At 33.3% G+C, this 19,114-nt stretch overlaps 3 protein-coding genes across 13 annotated transcripts in view; 2 read left to right on the forward strand and 1 right to left on the reverse strand.

Annotated features, from left to right (window-relative positions):
- The window catches only part of LOC111422460 (solute carrier family 35 member F3), a 42,305-nt gene extending 33,160 nt beyond the window's left edge, over positions 1-9,145 (forward strand). For 3 of the 11 annotated variants that reach the window (XM_071194882.1, XM_071194878.1, XM_071194883.1), the window contains one exon: positions 8,572-9,145. In XM_071194882.1, the coding sequence (XP_071050983.1) occupies positions 8,572-8,628 (57 nt within the window). In that variant the 3' untranslated portion in view covers positions 8,629-9,145. Of the gene's footprint in view, positions 1-8,168; positions 8,305-8,401; positions 8,417-8,571 lie in introns of those variants that run through there. The other 8 variants (XM_071194876.1, XM_071194875.1, XR_011639950.1 and 5 more) reach the window with 6 other exon arrangements.
- Positions 9,146-12,567: 3,422 nt separating this feature from the next.
- LOC111422214 (aarF domain-containing kinase 1-like) lies at positions 12,568-14,474 on the reverse strand. The gene is made up of 4 exons (XM_023055416.2): positions 13,594-14,474; positions 13,287-13,539; positions 13,050-13,231; positions 12,568-12,998 (listed from the first exon to the last, which is right to left on the reverse strand). Exons 1-4 carry the CDS (start codon positions 14,382-14,384, stop codon positions 12,647-12,649), a joined length of 1,578 nt encoding a protein of 525 aa, XP_022911184.2. The 5' UTR covers positions 14,385-14,474; the 3' UTR covers positions 12,568-12,646.
- A 2,440-nt stretch (positions 14,475-16,914) lies between these two features.
- LOC139429297 (uncharacterized) lies at positions 16,915-17,634 on the forward strand. Its single transcript, XM_071194962.1, has one exon. The coding sequence runs from the start codon at positions 16,915-16,917 to the stop codon at positions 17,632-17,634; it is 720 nt and encodes a 239-aa protein (XP_071051063.1).
- The last annotated feature ends 1,480 nt before the right edge of the window (positions 17,635-19,114 follow it).

Raw genomic sequence — 19,114 nt, forward strand, 5'->3', positions numbered from 1 at the left:
AAAGCTATAATTTATCTAAACTTTAAAATACATATACAGGAGGTTGTCCCGTTAAGCGTACGGAGCGGCTGTATCTCGACAACGGTAAGGCCTAGAGGTTTGGAAAAAAAATCCTTATAAGCAAAGTGGGCAAGAGAAATACCTGGAAATTATTTTGAAGTTCGTAATTGGACCGCTAGGGGGCGTAACTGCCATAGAGAAACATAAAATTGCCGCTATCTCAGAAAGTTAGACGATGAGCTATAACTTTGACATCATTTAGTAGCTTGTATAGTACCGCATCGCTTTTGTTTTGCGATATTTCTCATATCTGTCATAATAAGGGAGGGGGAGGCCAATGCGTTTTCAAATGTTTACATTTTAATATCTCCTGGACCATTCAACCGATTTGAATATTTTTGGTGTTGTTTGAAAGAGCATTTTATGCTCTTTTTAAAGATATTTTCAGTAAGACCGTTTGCTTTAAAACAAATGAGATAGAGGGCGTTATCTGCAGCGATTACATATTTTTGTGATTTTTGAAGAAAAGTTAAATGGAACGATACTATTTACTTCACAGACCCTTAGTCACTTTAAAACTTGCTTAATTTTAGTGAAAACCGCATCTCGATATCGCCACCCGTTCTCGAATTATAGAAGAAAATGTTAAAAACTCGACGAGTGCCATCAACCGGATCCAGTTACCTCATAGAGAAAAACAAATCACATAACCATGGTAACTGTAGCAGAAGCGTATGATAGAGTGTATGATGATTTATTTTCAATGTTTCGAATACGATGTAAATGCATGGCAAAAATGTGCAATGCAATTACGACAAAGAAAGACATTTTTCTCTGGAAGTGTTTTTAAGATTGACTTAACGATTACGGAAAACTGGCAACGTGTAGCCCATTCAGTCATCTCTATGAATTCGTAAATTACATTGGTGCGCAAGGTGATCCCACATAATCTGGGAAAACAATTGTCCACAAGATTCCTCAAGAGAATAATATCTCCACCACGTTGTTTTACATCAGGCCTTAACAGATACCGATTATGATAACAGACTGAACTATTATCATTGACTTTTAAATACGATTTGGGCAAATCCAAACCTTTTATCACAAATGCCATGGATGCATGAAGCATCTGTCCACAAGCTGATGTAAACTTGCATAATATGCATTCTTGGTTCGAGCAAAACCCACATTGCTTTCGCCCCTTTATCTATTGGGTAGACTAAACGACCTGACTTTTCAAGAAAAACCAATAACCATGGAAAATATGACAAAACACTAAATACCAGTAGAAACGTGTCCAGGGCCGAGACTTTTTCGTCGAAACTAGATTAAATAAGTGCATCGAGGTTTATGGAAGGCATTTCAAACATTAGTGAGCTATTTTTGCCAAAAATTTAAATTATTCTAAGTGTTTTGGTTTATTTTGTTTTATTATTATTGTTGATGTTTCATTGATCCGTTGGCTTTTCAACACGCCTCAAAAATAGTTTTGAAGCAGTTCTAAGCTTGGATAAAGTGTGAAGGAGTAATAAAATTTTTGTTCTCTCTTATTTGTTTCCTAAGGTAACTTGATCCGATTTAGATATACGAATTTTTAACATTTTCTTTTATAATTCGAGAATGGATGGAGATATCGAGATGCGGTTTTCACTAATATTTGGCAAATTTTATGGTAATTAATGGTCTGTGAAGTAAATAGTATCGTTCCATTTAACTTTTCTTCAAAAATCACAAAAATATGTAACCGCTGCAGATTACGCCCTCTAGCTTATTTGTTTTAAACCAAGTGGTCTTACTAAAAATATCTTTAAAAAGAGCATAAAATGCTCTTTCAAACAAGACCAACAATATTCAAATCGGTTGAATGGTCCAGGAGATATTAACATGTAAACATTTGAAAATGCATTGGCCTTCCCCACCCTTATTATGACAGATATGAGAAATATCGCAAAACAAAAGCGATGCGGTATTATCCAAGCTACTACATGATGTCGTCAAAGATATAGCTCATCGTCTAACTTTCTGAGATAGCGGGAATTTTATGTTTCTCTATGGCAGTTACGCCCCCCTGGGGTCGAATTACGAACTTCAAAATAATTTCCAGCTATTTCTCTTGGCCACTTTGCTCATAAGTATTTTTTTCCCAAACCTCTAGGCCTTACCGTTGTTGAGGTACAGCCGCTCCGTACGCTTAATGGGACACCCTGTACTTTCTTGTTATGTTAACACGGCGGATATTCGAGAAAACACATTTTTTAATTCAAGATGGCGGTTGCGCCCCCTAATGATCATCTTAGAAACTTGAAAATAATTTCCAGGACTTTCTCTTATCCACTTTAGTCATTAAATTTTTTACCGCAAGTCTCTACAAGGAGTAGTTTCCGAGATACAGTACTTTACACGTTTATTTGGCCATCCTGTACATATGTATACAGCCTGATTCAGAGTAAGCGCCTTATTTTTTTTAAGCCACACTATGGGTACTACTTTCAAAATATTTGGTAGTCTTGGGACATTCTCTACACGATGGTGATATCATATTTTCAATTGGACGAATTATTTCAAAATGGCGACTGTCAACTTTTTTTTTTATTATTGAGATCCTAAAAACATTCTTTATACGATAGTATTTTGTTTTTCTTAAAAATTCGTTTCTTTCCCCATCAAAAAGCACACTAACATTTTAATCTAGTAGCGCATGAATGTTTTACACTCGATGTTATTTTTGTCCAAATATCAAATAGCGCTAGACACAAAAGAAACAATTAAACTTTATTTTGTAATAAACATCTACTTATTTATTTCCTAAATAAATTAAAAATTTATTTAGAAGTAAAACATTTTTTTTAAATTTATTTATATCCTAAAACATATTACTGCCAAATATTTTGAAAGTAGTACCCATAGTGTGGCTAAAAAAAAATAAGGCGCTTACTCTGAATCAGGCTCATGTTACTGTAAAAGCCCGAACTACGGTAAATCTTAGGGTTAACTAGTAAATCTTAAGATTTACCAACATGAGTTGGTAAATGTTAGGTTTCACTGGAAAATCTTAGGATTTACCGTAGTTCGGGCTTTTACAGTAACATACAGGGTGTTCATTTCAAAACTTTCCACCTCAATTTCTGTAAATCCGGATATTTAAAAAGAAAATCGCTGAAATAGGTAAAGAATAAAACCAAGGGGGACAACTTTTTATGCAAAAATTGACTCACTCACTTCAACCCCCCGCCGCCGGAAACCAACCCCTTGAAAATCTTAAATGGAAAGGGATGTCAAGTGTTATCTCAGTTTAAAGGACTTTTAAGGTACTACATGTTAGTATTTATTTTTTTTAAATTGACAATTCGTTTTCGAAATTTTTGCGAAAATCTTTGATTTGTATTTCCCGCTTTAATTAATATTAAAAACTTTAATCACCTTCTTAAAAGCAAGAATAAGTAATCTTTTATTATTAATTTATAAAATTAAATTACCATGTTCGTTTTTACAACGACCATTAAACCTTTATTATTTCGGAGCAATCCGAAATTTTTGATATTTAGGTTATTTTGACAATGCCTACGATGGCTAGCTTGCCTGGCGTCTGTCAGAGATATTTAGAAAAAACGATTTCTGTTTCATTTTTCTTTTCTTTTAGGTTTATTTGGTTATTACTTAAACAACTTTTAACTGCTTGAAACGTTCTATTTTATTTTCAGTTATTTAATTATGTACAAAAACTTTTTGCAGAGAAAATCAACTTAATAATTGTTCAAAGTGTATTTTCAAAAACTTCCCTTTGAATTCCACGGCAAGCTGCAGTAATTCTCTGACGAAGTTCTTCTAAATTTTGAGGTTGAGGGGTAAATACAACAGACTTTAAATGACCCCATAAAAAAAAGTCTAATGGCGTCAAATCTGGTGATCCATCTGTTTGGAAACGTATTATCTAACCACTGTCGTACTGGAAGAACATAGTCTTGTTGAAAATGTAATTAAGGGTAGGCACACACGGTCGATTATTCATCGACGAAACCGTTTAGTTGGATTGGTTTGAAATCGCGATGCATTATCAGTTTATAACCGACTAAACTGTTTAGTTGTTCATAAATAGTGTTGTATGCACACACATATCGATTTCGAAACAACTTGTATTTATATTGTATTAAATATTGAATAATACCTGGAAATAATTCAAGTTTTTAAAATAATGTAATTGAATTACTTTAATATACAGTGTGTTTAACAAATTAATTAACACACTGTATTTAGTGTAGTATATAATTAACTGCGGTAGCAAAACGGAAAATAATTTAACTTAATTTTTGATATAAATTCACTTATCATAAAATAATTGAGGGAAACTTGATTTATGTTATACTAGAGAAGACACTTCAACTCTCAGTAAACTTGACCTTGAGATTGCGCGCGCAACCTAAGTTCCTAAAGACCTCAACTAAACTATCGACTGTGTGTGCGCTTCAATATGAAGCTGTGGCATTATTGCAGTTGTACGATAGTTGCACAACTTTTTAATCAGACTCCTTTTGATTAAAAAATCGAGTTGATCTGCAGTTGTGTTGTGTGCGCAGCTACATTAAACTTAATACATTTATGTCCATCGACTAAACTATCGGCCGACTAAAAATCGACCGTGTGTGTCTACCCTAATTCTCATCAAGTAAGGCATTTTCTTCTCTATCCAACTGATTCTCGAGAGCTTCCGTAATTAGTGGATTGATAGTATTTTTTAACATATCCAAGTACACTTCGCCGTTTAAATTTCCATCGATAAACACTGGACCAATCACTTGGTTTCCCAAAATGCCGGCCCATACATTAACTTTTTCAGGATATTGTGTATGCCCTTCTACAGTCAGATGAGGGTTTTCATTACTCCAATATTTGCAGTTATGTTTATTTACAAATCCATTTAAAGAAAAAGTGCATTCATCATTAAAGCAGATATTTTTCACAAAAACGTTGTTATTATTAATAATAGTGGTCACTTCTTCACAAAACTGTATTCTCCTGTCAAAATCGTCTTCAGTTAGCTCTTGATGTATTTTCAATTTATAAGGATGGAATTTGTGAAGTTTTATAACTTTATGAACTGAACCCGTAGGGATGCAACATCGCTCATAAAAACATCGATATTAGAACATCGAAGTTTTCCAAAAGTGAAACATCGATGTCGCAATCATCGACGTATTATACCGATACATCGATGTTAAAAAAAAAATTCAGTGGCTGAATTTTTATTATAAGAATTATCATAATAATCAATAATATTTGGACCGCGTTCTGCATCACTTGACTAAGCGACAAATAATAATAATAATAACTTTATTATCATAAATTTAATCACTAAATCTAGAGACAAAATGATGACGATTTGTGCAAAAATTTTTGAAGAAAATAATCTAGAGTTTGATTTTGTACTTTTAAACTGGTTTTTATTTTATATAGAATTTAAGTCTAACCAGTTTCGGCCCTTGGCCATCTTCAGAGACTCTACAAATAGATTAACATCTCTTATCTTATCCATTTTACAAACAAGGTTCTTAATATTTCTTTTTGTTTTGTTAAAAAAGATCACATATCAATGTCGAAATCAGATTATAAGTTACTAATTTACAAAACTTCAGGTTTAAAATGTCAACCTCACTTTTGACATATTTGTAATCTTCATTAAAAATCCTTTGAAATGAGTGCAAACACGAGATATTTATTTTCAATATTAATAAAGTTATGGTCAACTTCCGGTTAAGAATGTCAATTTTGACATATTTGTAGTCGTCGTGAAAAATCCTTTAAAATAAGTCCAACATGTTATATTTAATTCCAATATTAATCGAGATATAAGCAATTTCCGCTTAGAAATGTCAATGTCATTTTGACATATTCATAATTTTTATAAAATGTCTTAATATTTGTCACAAAAACAAAAGTATAATAAAAAAAAATAAAAAATTAAGGTTGGTATTAATATTTAAAAATTAAATTGCTATCTTCATTGTTGCTAACTTAGGGTTTAATGTTTTTTATTCTAACTTTTTTGTTTTTTGAGATAAGTGCGTCATCTTTGGAGTCATTTTAAAGGTTTTTTAATGAAGATGACAAATATGTCAAAATTGACGTTGACATTTCAAACCGGAAGTGATTACATTTCCATTAATATTAAAGTTAAATATGTCGAGTTTGGACTCATTTTAAAAGATTTTTTATGAAGTTGACAATTAACACAACTAACACTAGACCGTGAATTAGAAACATTCGGATTTAGTCCCACGTGTCTCAAGACGGTTAAAGACGAATGATTCTAGTTCTAGATCTTGTGTTAGTTCTAGTGATAGTGCTAGTGTAAAACTAGAACTAACACTAGTTCTAGAACTAGAAATATTCGGTCTAGTGTTAGTTCTAGTTTTAGTGCAATAAAATGTGCAACAGTGATATCTTATGCTAACTAGCGCTACCTTCCGCTGTCGTTTGTAAAATGGTTAAGATGAGAGATGTTAATCTATTTGTGGAGTCTCTGAAGATGGCTAAGGGCCGAAACTTGTTAGACTTAAATTCTATATAAAATAAAAGACAAACTTTCAATTTTATACTAACATCTAGAAAACGACACTGACTCGAAATTGTAGGTTCATCTATTTTTTCTATTGTAGAATTTCTTGGTGTATCTAAGTGTCGTATCTAATGGTAAGTCGGTTCTTAGACGTATTATGCAAATCGGACTTGAAATCGTATAACGTGATTGGCGCTTAGCTTTATCCTTTAAAACAAATAGTATTTTAGGTCTCTCGGTATTCTGTATTTTTTCTAAGATGTTACACCTTTACTTACCAGATAGCATGAAAATCTCTAAAAACGATAAAATGTCGCTTAGTCAAGTGATGTATAACGCGGTCCATTTATTATAATATGATAAAACACATAGATAATGTTATTTAAATTTATTTTTAAGTATAGAAGTCAAAAACCTTAACTTTGACAACCTGGTACCTAATAAGCGATTCCTTTCCTGATTAATTGTTGCGCCAACTTCTGTGAATAATTGTTCGTTAGACACTGAAGTTGCTATTTCTTCATGATCTGGATGCCTTTCATTAAAAACTGCGATAGTTCGTCGAGCACATTCATTTTGGGATCCATACATTAATACAATTTCAATCCTTTCCTGCAAACTGTAAACCATTATTGCTGTTTTATTTAAATAACTTTGTTAAGTGGATAACACAAAGTTGTTTAAGTAATAACCAAATAAACTTATGTTTAGAATTGCACTTTTATTTTATTCTTTTCTCGCACTGTGAGCCTGCCTATAACTCGTTTATAGAAAGTGAAAAATTTCGTCTTTTTTTCCTTTTTTTGGCCATTCGAGTCAAGAGTAATTTTCATACAGGTTTAATGTAAAATACTTTCAATAAAATTTAGTTTAATTCATAATTATAAAGGTTTAATGGTCGTTGTAAAAACGAACATGGTAATTTAATTTTATAAATTAATAATAAAAGATTACTTATTCTTGCTTTTAAGAAGGTGATTGAAGTTTTTAATATTAATTAAAGCGGGAAATACAAAACAAAGATTTTCGCAAAAATTTCGAAAACGAATCGATCAATTTAAAAAAAATAAATACTAACATGTAGTACCTTAAAAGACCTTTAAAATGAGGTATCACTTAACACCCCTTTCCATTTAAGATTTTTAAGGGGTTGGTTTCTGGCGACGGGGGGTTGAAGTGAGTGAGTCAGTTTTTGCATAAAAAGTCCCCCTTGGTTTTATTCTTTACCTATTTCAGCGATTTTCTTTTTAAACTTCCGGATTTACAGAAATTGAGGTGGAAAGTTTTGAAATGAACACCCTGTATATGTACATAAATAAATGCATATCATAATCATTTATGTGAATAAGAGATTTCGGTCTGTCCTTAAAGTCATGGTGCACTTTTGACCGGTCACAGGAAAGTAACAAAGTAAGATAGAAATGTGAAATCTTCCCCAAATAAAAGGACTCTCCAAGTTTTAATAAAATTTTATTAAATAATTTTTATTTTGAATCAGCTTCTATTTTATTAACAGAACCTGTCTTGTATTTATGTATTTCGTTTCTTAAAAATTGGATTGTTAGTTTCTTTCTGTCTCTTTTTGTGCGTTTTGTGTGTGTGTGTAAATTTGTAGACCGCATTTTTGCAACAACAACACCTACAACAGTCTCATCACCAACAACAACTACAACAACAGCATCAACGAAGGGGATCGGTCGCGCACGCCGCTGCCACCGAATCTTTAACAGTCTTCAGGCGACTTTCAACCTGTAAGTGACGTTAAAAAAAGCAGGCTCTAACTTAAAAAATACTAAAATATCACAACAATAATTAAATTAATGTTTTTTAAAAATGATGTAAAAACAGGCATGTTTCAAAGAGGTAAGAATAACACGTTTTAAGGAGAATTTATTTTCTATTTTTTTAAATATAATATAGGCAGTGACACCGCCGACCGGAAATGCTTCTTCTTTCATTAGATTTAACAATTAATTTCTTTTATGATTTTAATTAGATCCTTTTCTAATATTTGTTAGGTGGACAAGGAGGAGCCGACACAACTCGCAGTCCAATCACAGAAGAGACATAACTGATTACAGGACGGGTTACATCCGGTCTCATTTAAGATCACCGTCCGGGAGAGTGAGATGATTGTTTAAAAAGAAGATTCGCCGGAAAAGATACTCAACAAAAATGGGAATAAAACTACTAAATAAAATTAGTTGAAAATCTTATGATATTATTTAATTATTAATTTAATTGCTAAATTTAAGTAGGGAAAGCTGTAAATAATATTAAAATAGATCTCTTTTGTCTCCTTTTTTAAGAACACGTTGTTGTTATTGTTGTTGTTTAGATTTTATTGTAACCCAAACCAAAAAAAAAATTAAGAAAAATACGAAAAAAATCAAATGAAACACCAATTTAAATTAGTAATTAGAAATATCATTTAGAATTTAGATTAATTATTAAATAAATTTAGGGTGTAGATGAATAAGTAGAGTAATGTTCAAAGTGTTGAAAAAATAAAACCCTTTTTACCTAAATACGAATATCGAATAAGTACTTAAAAAGTTAGTATTAAAAAAAATAAAGATTTATGAATTATTATTACTTCTTTTCATCTCCAACTCTTTCTAGTTCATAACGATATCTTAATTACTTTTTGAGATACGTCAAGATTAATTATTATAATTTAATAATAATAATAATAATTCATTTATTGACTTGATAACAAAAACCTAATTCAAACATATAATAACATCAAAATAAAAATACTATTAATTAAATCAAGTCAACTCGGACGATTGTCAGAGGAGGTTTAGATAAACAACTCTGATTTTCACAATCGCCCGAAAATACTATAAATGGGTGATTATACAGAAACTATCATTTTTCACATGGTAATTTGAAAATAGTTTTTTTGTTCCAAATTTTGTTTTTTAATACACAAACACGAACTTTTGTTCAAAATGAACCTTGCAACGTTCAAGATCCAACAGTTCAATTATTTTCTAGCCAGAATTGACTTGTTTTTGTAAAAACGATATGCAGAGGAATGACGAGATAAGCAGAGGAATGATTTTTTAATTTGATACGGCAAAATAATACAATATTAGGCATAATATGCATGTTAAAACCAAAACAGTGAATAGGGAAAACTAAAATACAAACTTGCTTAAAACAAAAGAATATTCAATGCAATAACGTTTTACACTTGAACAAGCAGCTTCTTCATCTTCGTCAGAATAAACGTCTTCAAACTGTAGCTTGTTTTGAACTTTTATGGAACCGCTGATATATCTGCTTAAAGGAGTGTCCTCATCATCACTAGACGTGTCACTAGAAGATAGTTCATCATTAAGCCCAATTTTGTTGAATTCAAGGGAACCAATGAAGTATTTTTTATTGCCGTTTATGAAAGTGCTAAGTTCATAAAAGTTTAATCTGATGCTACTTTCATAATCTTCTTTTTTTATTTGGTGTATTTTCATTGTTCCTCTAAAGGTTTGTAGCAAAACATTCTTAAGTTTTTGGGACATTTCATCAATTTTGTCTGCATCAATCTGATAGTAAGTTATGTTCTGAATGTTTTGGCACAGGTTATTCAACATAGCTTTTATTTTGACCATATCTGCTCCTTGACCAACCAATCTATCTAACGTCCTTTTAGTAACTCCTCCTATCCCGTCAGGTGCCCCCTTTCCGTGACCAGCTTCTAAATAGTTCCAAGTAAAATTTTTTACTTTTGGGTGCAATTTTGGCAACTCGATTGCTAGGAAATAAAACATGGTTTTATTACGGTATTGAGTCGACGGTGAGTCACTAATAAAGTGAAGCGTATCAACTGTTGGGTAAGAGTTTGTTATGCACTTTATTATTGGGTCTAAATGCGCCCAAATGGCCGGGACATTATGTAGAAGCGATTCTGATAAAGTGCAAAAGCATTGTTGCTGTACCTCATCTTGTTTGGTATATACAACAACAGTATCTAGAGATATCTGTTTTCTTGATCCTTCGAAGTGGAATGCTTGTATCTCTTCTGCATATTTCATGTTGTAGCTTTCACTAAAATCCATGTGAATAACCGCCTCGGTAATTCGAAGATTCTCTTTAAGTTCTTTGAGTTATTTGTACTGATGTAAGGATCTGCCTTTGTGCTTCAGAAATGGTATAATACTTTGTTTAAAATCAGCTATAATATCAGAAACCTGACATTCAACTTTCTTCTTTGATGTCTTTCTAACCTGCTTTTCTTTTTGTGATGTCTTGTCAACATACGTGCATTTTTCTGCCATCCATTTGAAGTAGTAACTGCGTTCCCTAGGGTTGTATTCACGGAATGATATTTGCATAGAAATACATTTATCGCATCTCTAGAACTGGTCATTCCTCTGTGCCTGTCATCAGTCCTCTGGATCTCAGTAATCCAGAGGAATGGTGCCAGAGGAATGACGACTTCTTCGTTTATTAGTTTTTAGTTTAGGAAATTGGATGCATCCTAACCTACAAATTGGTCCACGGAAAGGAAACTCATTATTTCGTATTTAAATGAGGGAATGGATGCAACAAAAATATAAATAAAGTAAATACACTTATCAGAGGAATGGTCAATCTGTGTGTGACATTAACAATTTGGGAACAAAATGTTAAAAAGAACACGTATTGTTTTAGTTCGACAACATTTGCTTACTGACACTCTGCAAGAACTAGGTTAGGAAAAGCATATCTGGTTGCGTGCGAAGACATATCTACCATCATATTATTTACGTACTTCTTGCGAGCCAGAGGAATGACCGCTAAAGGTGGTAACATAGTTTCTATCATCTTTTTGAGGGGAGTTTTAAAGTGAAACATATTTTTATATTAGTTTTACTGAAAGTTCAGGTTTGCTTAATCAAAATGTAAAATTACAAATGAAGAATGCTAATCAACGTGGAGTATAGATCGTTCTCCGTTATAGCCCAGAAGGAGAATTCAGTTTGAAAAGCAGTAGCCTTGTTGTTATTGTAGTATTGATACACATCACAGTCGATATCGGTTTGAGGAACAGCGCCGCCGAAGTGACTCGCAGTCTCATTTGCATTGGCCAACGACTCCGGGATAATACCCTTACCTTTAGTAATATTTACGTTTTCCCTAATGCGACGCCAATACTCGGAGGAAGTGTTTGGGGAGAGCCGCGAGTCAAAGTAGGCCCTTTTTTCCCTTCTGACAGCGGCTGTAACATAGTTTCTCAAGCTTTTATAATAATCCTTATGAGAATCCAGCCTGGTATGCTTGAATCTCTTATACGAGTTATCACGAAGTTTAATCATTTCTCTAATAGTGGTCGTCAACCAAGGAGGCCGAGGGCTAGATACTCTCACCACTCTACTAGGAATGTGTACATAAAACACTGAGAGCAGCAGCTCATTGAAAATTCTCAATTTATCGTTAACATCCTGCGTATAAATAATATCCACCCACGGCAGCATCCCCAGGTCCCTCTCAAGAGCAACCCGATCTGCAGAGCCATAATCCCAGACAGTTTTAAAGAGTAGAGGGGGCTTGAAGTGCTCATGCAAAATGGTGCAGAAAGTGAAAAAGTGATCCGAGAATTTAAAAAATTCCCGAACACCGCACTCCCGCACCGCAATACTTTCCGTCACCAAAATAAGATCAATAGGCGTAGAACTAGAGGCAGTTACCCTAGTAGGTGAGTTTACAATCTGAAGCAAACCGTAGGCACTCATGAGGTCCTCTAAAAGCCTGGAAGACGGCGCGTCTCCATCCAAAACATTAATATTGAAATCACCTACAATCATCAAATCATCACATATTGGTAAAAACTGAGATATACACGAATCCAGAACCTCAACAAATATGTTCACGTTTGATTGGGGGGGTCTATATAAAACACCAATAATCAAGCATGTTTTTGGAAGATATCATCTCCATATCATCTCCGCGTCACGGTTTCGCTCAGCAATTAATCGAGAAAACTTAAGGCTTTTAGAGATATAACATCCCACGCCACCCACGATTTTGAATCACTTTCATTTTTTACTATCTCTCTTTATTAATTTCATCGTTAGCTTTATAATTAGAAAATTTTATGCTTAAAAAAAATTAAACACCCAACATTTTTAGTAAATCCTGTACCGAGGACATAGTATAATACACAGTGATTTTAAGCAACAACCAATATTGGATGACGGCAACCTTAATTTTCTCGATTTTAGACGTACTTTCGTCCAATTTCTTTCCATAAACCGACCGAACACAACAACGACACATCGTTTTGAAGGTACACTTTCTTGATTTCGTTCTTAAAGTATGCTCTAAACCGTGTACTAATCCGTTAGCTTTAAATATCAAGTACATCTGTCGATTAACACTTTGCAGGATCTTGGCCATGTGAGGAAAAACTTCGGGAAGTCTCGATTGAACGCGTTCTGTTTCTTCTTTTGTTGGTTCAACACTAAATAAATTCATTAATAAGGAGAAAATTCAGTTTTAATTTATTTAATACTTTTCTAAACCGCCAATTATTGAACTCCAAGATCTTCCGGTTACCATACAAGCAAAAAGCCCATACATTCCATCTCCGTTAACCCCTAAATTTTTACTATGAATTTCCATACCAATTTTATCTTTATCCAAAATGCTTAACCATAATTTGGCGTATTCGGCCATAAAATCTTTTTTTAATGTCTAAAAACGAAGTCGATTTATTAAAAAAAAAGAGAATTATGTATTTTCAACAAACCGCGTATAATCCATGATCGAGTAAGATTAATTCGCATCCGTTTATTTTCGAGTTATTACGGATTAAAATATTACCCGGATGGGGATCGCTATGCACGAAACCGTGAATAAAAATCATTTCAGAATATAATTGACTCAATTTATCAGAAACATCCGCAGGATCAATTCCGTGCGTTTCCATGTATTTCAAATCGTTTATGTGACCACCCTCAACATAATCCATCGTTAATATCCTCGACGACGTTAAATTCCAGCTTAAACATAATGCGTTTTTGTACATCATTCAAATAGTTAAAATATTAACTTACTTAACTTTCGGAATAAATAACCAAGGAGAACTTTTACACATTAACTTAAAAATCTTTTCAGAGTTCTTCCCTTCGTTAATAAAATCCAATTCCAACGGAATATTGGTTTTCATTTCGTCAACAAACCAATGAAATTTAAAATCGGGAAATATAAAACCTACGATATTCACTAAATACTCCATACTTTTCATATCAACCATTGTATGGCCTTTAACGTACGAATGTTGCACTTTCAAAGCCACCGTACTCCCATCTTTCAACGTGGCTTTATGAACTTGAGCCAAAGAAGCTACTCCAATCGGTTGGGGATCAATAAATGTAAACACATCTTTCGGATCTTGCTTTAAATCCTCTTTAATTACTTTATAAACATCGTCCATATTCGTCGAGGGACCATTACTGTGTAAAACTTTCATTGTTTCCACGTATTCCGTGGGAATTAGATAATCTAAAGCGGCTAAATGTTGGCCAACCTTAATGTAAACACCTTTATTCAAGCAGCACAATTTTAATAACTCTTCCGCCCCTTTCTTGTGACAAAACGAAGACCACTTTCGGTAATCATCCGTGTTACAGTCGTAGTGTTTCGCATAAAGATTTTGGTTGTAGATGTAGGTGATTTTTAATACTGTATAAGCTGCTCTTCCTAATCTTATCATTCCGTACGAATCCAATTTGTTGTTTTCGGGGAGGAAAGATACTACACTTCCGGCTAATATTCCACTTATTCCTGAATAGGTTAGGAGGGATAATACATTTTTTGAGCAACTTAATAATCGGCGGGGAAACATTTTTTAAAGCTATTTTGTTATAATTGAAAAATACATATGGATAAAACTACGTTTAAAACTATCAATGTTACTTTGACACTTGATGTGACATCTTTAATTTATTATTATTGGCAATTTTTATAATATATATACAGTGCGTTTCAAAAGTAACGGATAAATTCGATAAAATTATTATAAACAATTTATGAAAAAATCGCGGAAACGGGTCTAAAGATTTAAATTTTTTGCAATTTTTTGGTTTATATTTAAAATTTTTTCCGCCATTTTTAAACGAGTTATGACGTCATCGAAGTTTTTTTTAAATGGAACACCCCATTTTTTATATCGGAATTTGAAAGAGAATTTTTTTCTGAATTCTGTACAATTAATATTAATATCGGTTACATAAGAAAATTTTCGAGAAAAATTAATTTAATGTTTCATTATTTCCCATTCATTTGATATAAAAAATAGTAGTAGCCGTGCGTAACCGTGGCAACCAAATGTTTTGATTTAAAATTTCCAAGTGTCAAAATTCGATTTGAAACAGTGTATTGTGCGTTAATGAGATAATTTTGAGTAGTATTGTGGAGTTTCTTGTGTTAATTGTTGTTATTCATTGTTATTCGTTGTTATTTGTTGCTATTCATCGCTATTCGTTGTTAGTTTTTTGTTGTTATTAGATCTTATTGTTTATCTATTATTGGTTATTTTTTATTTATTGACTGTTCGATAAGTAAGAAATTAATAATGACGCTTACTGAAACTGAAAGAATCGAGATTCTTATGATGATTGGTTTCGGAAATAGAGTCCGAACGTATAATGAAGTCCGTGCGTTGTTTAACGAAATACATCCAAACCGTACTCCAATATCACTATCGACAATAAATCGAATTGAGAGTAAATTTCGCGAACTTGGTCATGTACGAGATAAACCAGCGCATTACATTAATGATTATAAGAACTCGAATTTCTTGCTTTTACATCACCGACTATACGGCACCGATTTTTCTTTTTTAAGCATCTATGATAACGTTGATAATGCAGTTGCCGCGTTCTATGGCATATTGTACGAGATTCTGGCTGTTTGCATTCCGGTAAAACAAATCGGAGTTAATAAATACCCAGTGTGGTTTAGCCGGGATATAATTAAAGATATTAGAACGAAAAACACTCTTCTTAAGCGCAAAAACGAGTCAGATCACCATTTAAATAAATATAAGGAAATTAGGGCCAGGGTCAAGCGCAATATTGGGGTAGCATACGACAATTATACACGAAGTGTGGAAAACAATATTAAAGCAGACCCAAAGGCATTCTGGAACTATGTTTCTAACAAAAGAGATAGTTTCAATCGAAGCCAGATTCAATTTAACGGGGATATCTCATCTGCTAAAGACGTCAGCTCTGCTTTTGCCGATTATTTTAAATCTGTGTATGGGCCTACATCCAATTATTCTCTTTCTTTCTATGACGAAATTATCAGTAATAGTGCTTTAAATTTATTTAGTCTACAACCTATTTCAATGAAGGAGATTGATGATGCTATAATTAAGCTAAAATCAAAACGTACAGAGGGGCCGGACGAAGTTCCCTCGTATATTATTAAAGGTTGCAAAGAATCGTTTCTAACACCCTTATATATCATCTTTAACTTACCAATTTCAACAAATACATTTCCAAATCAATGGAAACTTGCAAGGGTTACGCCAATTCATAAATCAGGCCACACGGGCGATATAAAGAATTACAGACCTATTTCGGTAATTTCTTGTTTCGTAAAAGTTTTCGAGCAAATAATTTATCACAGAATATTTAATCACGTTAAAATTGCGTTACATATTGACCAACACGGATTCATTCCTAACCGCTCTGTCGAGACCAATTTGTGTATATTTTCTGACTATGTGTCCAGAGCGTTATATACAAAAAGTCAAGTTGACGTTATACAGGGTTCCCCATAATAGACTACCCATTTTATTTTATTAATAAATTCCCTATGAGATAACTAAATAAGTTTTTCTCTGTGGGAATATCTTCTGTAGTCTTTGGGATTTAAGTTAATTATTAATCAAGTAGTCGCCTGTCACAAATAAGCTTTAAATTATTAATTATTATTATCGAGATAATATTCGATATTATTTTTAGTTTCGTCATTTTTTTTCAGCATCTGTTTGAACTTTCATGGATTACTCAGTCCAACAACGTGTGTTTTGTGTAGAAACTTACATTAGAAGCAATTCGATAGAAGAAGTTAGGCGTGCATTCCGGCGTCAGTTTAATAACAACAATAGGGGTCACACGCCAAATCGTAAAACTGTTAAGTTATGGGTTCGTCATTGGCGTGAGAATGGTTCTGTACAAGATTTGAAGAAGCCTGGACGTCGAAGAACAATTCGTACACCAGAAAATGTTGAACGAGTTAGAATTGCGTTTACAAGAAGTCCTAAAAGGTCTGCTAATCGACAAAGCCTTATCCTAGGAATATCAAAGGGAAGCTTAGATCGAATTATTCGAAAGGATTAAAAATTTCATCCCTATAAGTACCAAATGGCACAGCACCTTAGCAATCAAGATAAAGAAGCAAGGTTAGCATTTTGTCAAGAATTTTTGGATTTACATCAAGGAGCAATTCACAATCTCCTAATGAGCGACGAAGCAAATTTTTATTTGAACGGCATGGTTAATAAACAGAATTTTAGATACTGGTCAAATGAAAATCCTCGTGAAATCTTTACACAGAACCTCCATAATCCAAAAGTTATTATGTGGTGTGGAGTAGGATCTTTTGGTATTATTGGTCCATATTTTTTTGAGAATGAAAATAACCGCGCTGTAACAGTAACATCCGAGCGCTACGTAAACATGCTAGAGACATTCCTCATTCCAGAATTAAATAGACGAGGATTACTAAACAATCCCTTACTATTCCAACAAGATGGGGCAACAGCTCATACCGCCAGAAACTCAATGAGGGTTCTGCGAGAAATGTTTAATGGTCGACTCATTTCTCGATTCGGAGATTTGCCTTGGCCTTCGAGGTCCCCCGACTTAACGGCACCCGATTTTTTCCTGTGGGGATATTTAAAAGCCAAAGTGTTTGCGAGTCGTCCAGGTACAATCGAGGAACTCAAAGTCAAAATTCGTGAAGAAGTTGAAGGAATAGACGAAGGTTTGCTACGCCGTGTAATGAACCACTTTTTATCTAATATTGAAAAATGTGTTGAAGTTGGTGGAGGTCAATTAGAAGACGTGATTTTTAAAAGTTAGAATTAAATTAGCCAAATCATAAATCCCAAAAAGTTAGCTGTAATTTAGTATAATAAAAAGTTTGTTTTGTTAACTAAAAAAATTTTAATTCAAATTTCAAAATGGGTAGCCTATTATGGGGAATCTGTATATACTGATTTTGCAAAGGCGTTTGATAAGGTCGATCACGATACCCTTCTACGCAAGCTGGCGCTTTATGGTTTCTCTTATCCAACTCTTAATTTCTTTGTATCGTACTTATCCAATAGGAATTACTATGTCACATATAAAAACACACTCTCAGATGTGTTGGGGATAGATTCAGGGGTTCCGCGGGGAAGCAATCTGGGACCTTTATTGTTTCTATTATTCATAAATGATTTACCTTTGCTAATTAATCCATCTAGATGCTTACTCTTTGCGGACGATCTGAAAATATTCACATCTGTTCGTGATATAAGTGACTCCCAGTCCTTACAGTCTGATCTGGATAATGTATGCGATTGGTGTCGGCTGAACAAGCTTCACTTTAACGTGGCCAAATGTGAATCAATGACATATTTTTTGGGGAGGAAGCCGATAGAATTTGTGTACAGAATAGATAATATAAATTTGAAATCAGTTGTCAGAAAGAGGGACTTAGGTATTATTTTTACCAACAATTTGTGCTTTGCCGAGCACGTGAAAACCATAACTTTCGCAGCACTTCGACTCTTAGGATTTATTATAAGAAATGCTTACAGTTTTTCAAATGTGGAGACGTTAAAATTATTATTCAATTCATTGGTGCGATCTAAATTAGAATACGCGGTAATTGTATGGGATCCTGGATCAGACCTTTATTCAAACTTAATCGAAATTATTCAAAATAAGTTTATTCGGTATACTTGTTACAAACAATTTAATGCCTTTATCGGGTTCAGATCGTACGAATTTGCGCGTACATTATTTGATATAACTAAGTTATCTATTAGAAGGAAAATCATATCGCTTTGTTTTCTATGTAAAATATTAAACAATAAAATAGATGCACCTTTAATCTTGGAAAAGATTGGTTTTTACGTGCCGGCATATTGTGGACGATTGAAAAATCTATTTTACATTCCCCGCTTTACCACTGAACTCAGAAGAAATTCTCCTTTTATTAGAATTCTCTTGTTATATAACAAACTATCTATGGCTTCCTTCATCCCACTTTCGGGTCACTTCGAAGTGACCTTCGAAGTGACTACTTCGAACCAGTTTCTGAAGAAGGTTGCAACATGGCATCCGAAACGTCAAACCTTTTATTAAAAGACGCACGGCAAAACCCGAAAGTTTCTAGTGTTAGTTCTAGTTTTAGTTCTAATCTTAGTTTAATATTATAGTTGTACGAGAATACCTCAACCAAAAATTTCCCTATCGGTGGATTGGCAGACGCGGACATATTGACCCTTTAGATTATTTTCTTTGGGGTTATTTAAAATCTAAAGTTTATTTTAATAAGCCTGATAACCTAGAA

Source organism: Onthophagus taurus, chromosome 3 (assembly GCF_036711975.1).
Source record: "Onthophagus taurus isolate NC chromosome 3, IU_Otau_3.0, whole genome shotgun sequence".
NCBI classification, from domain to species: domain Eukaryota; kingdom Metazoa; phylum Arthropoda; class Insecta; order Coleoptera; family Scarabaeidae; genus Onthophagus; species Onthophagus taurus.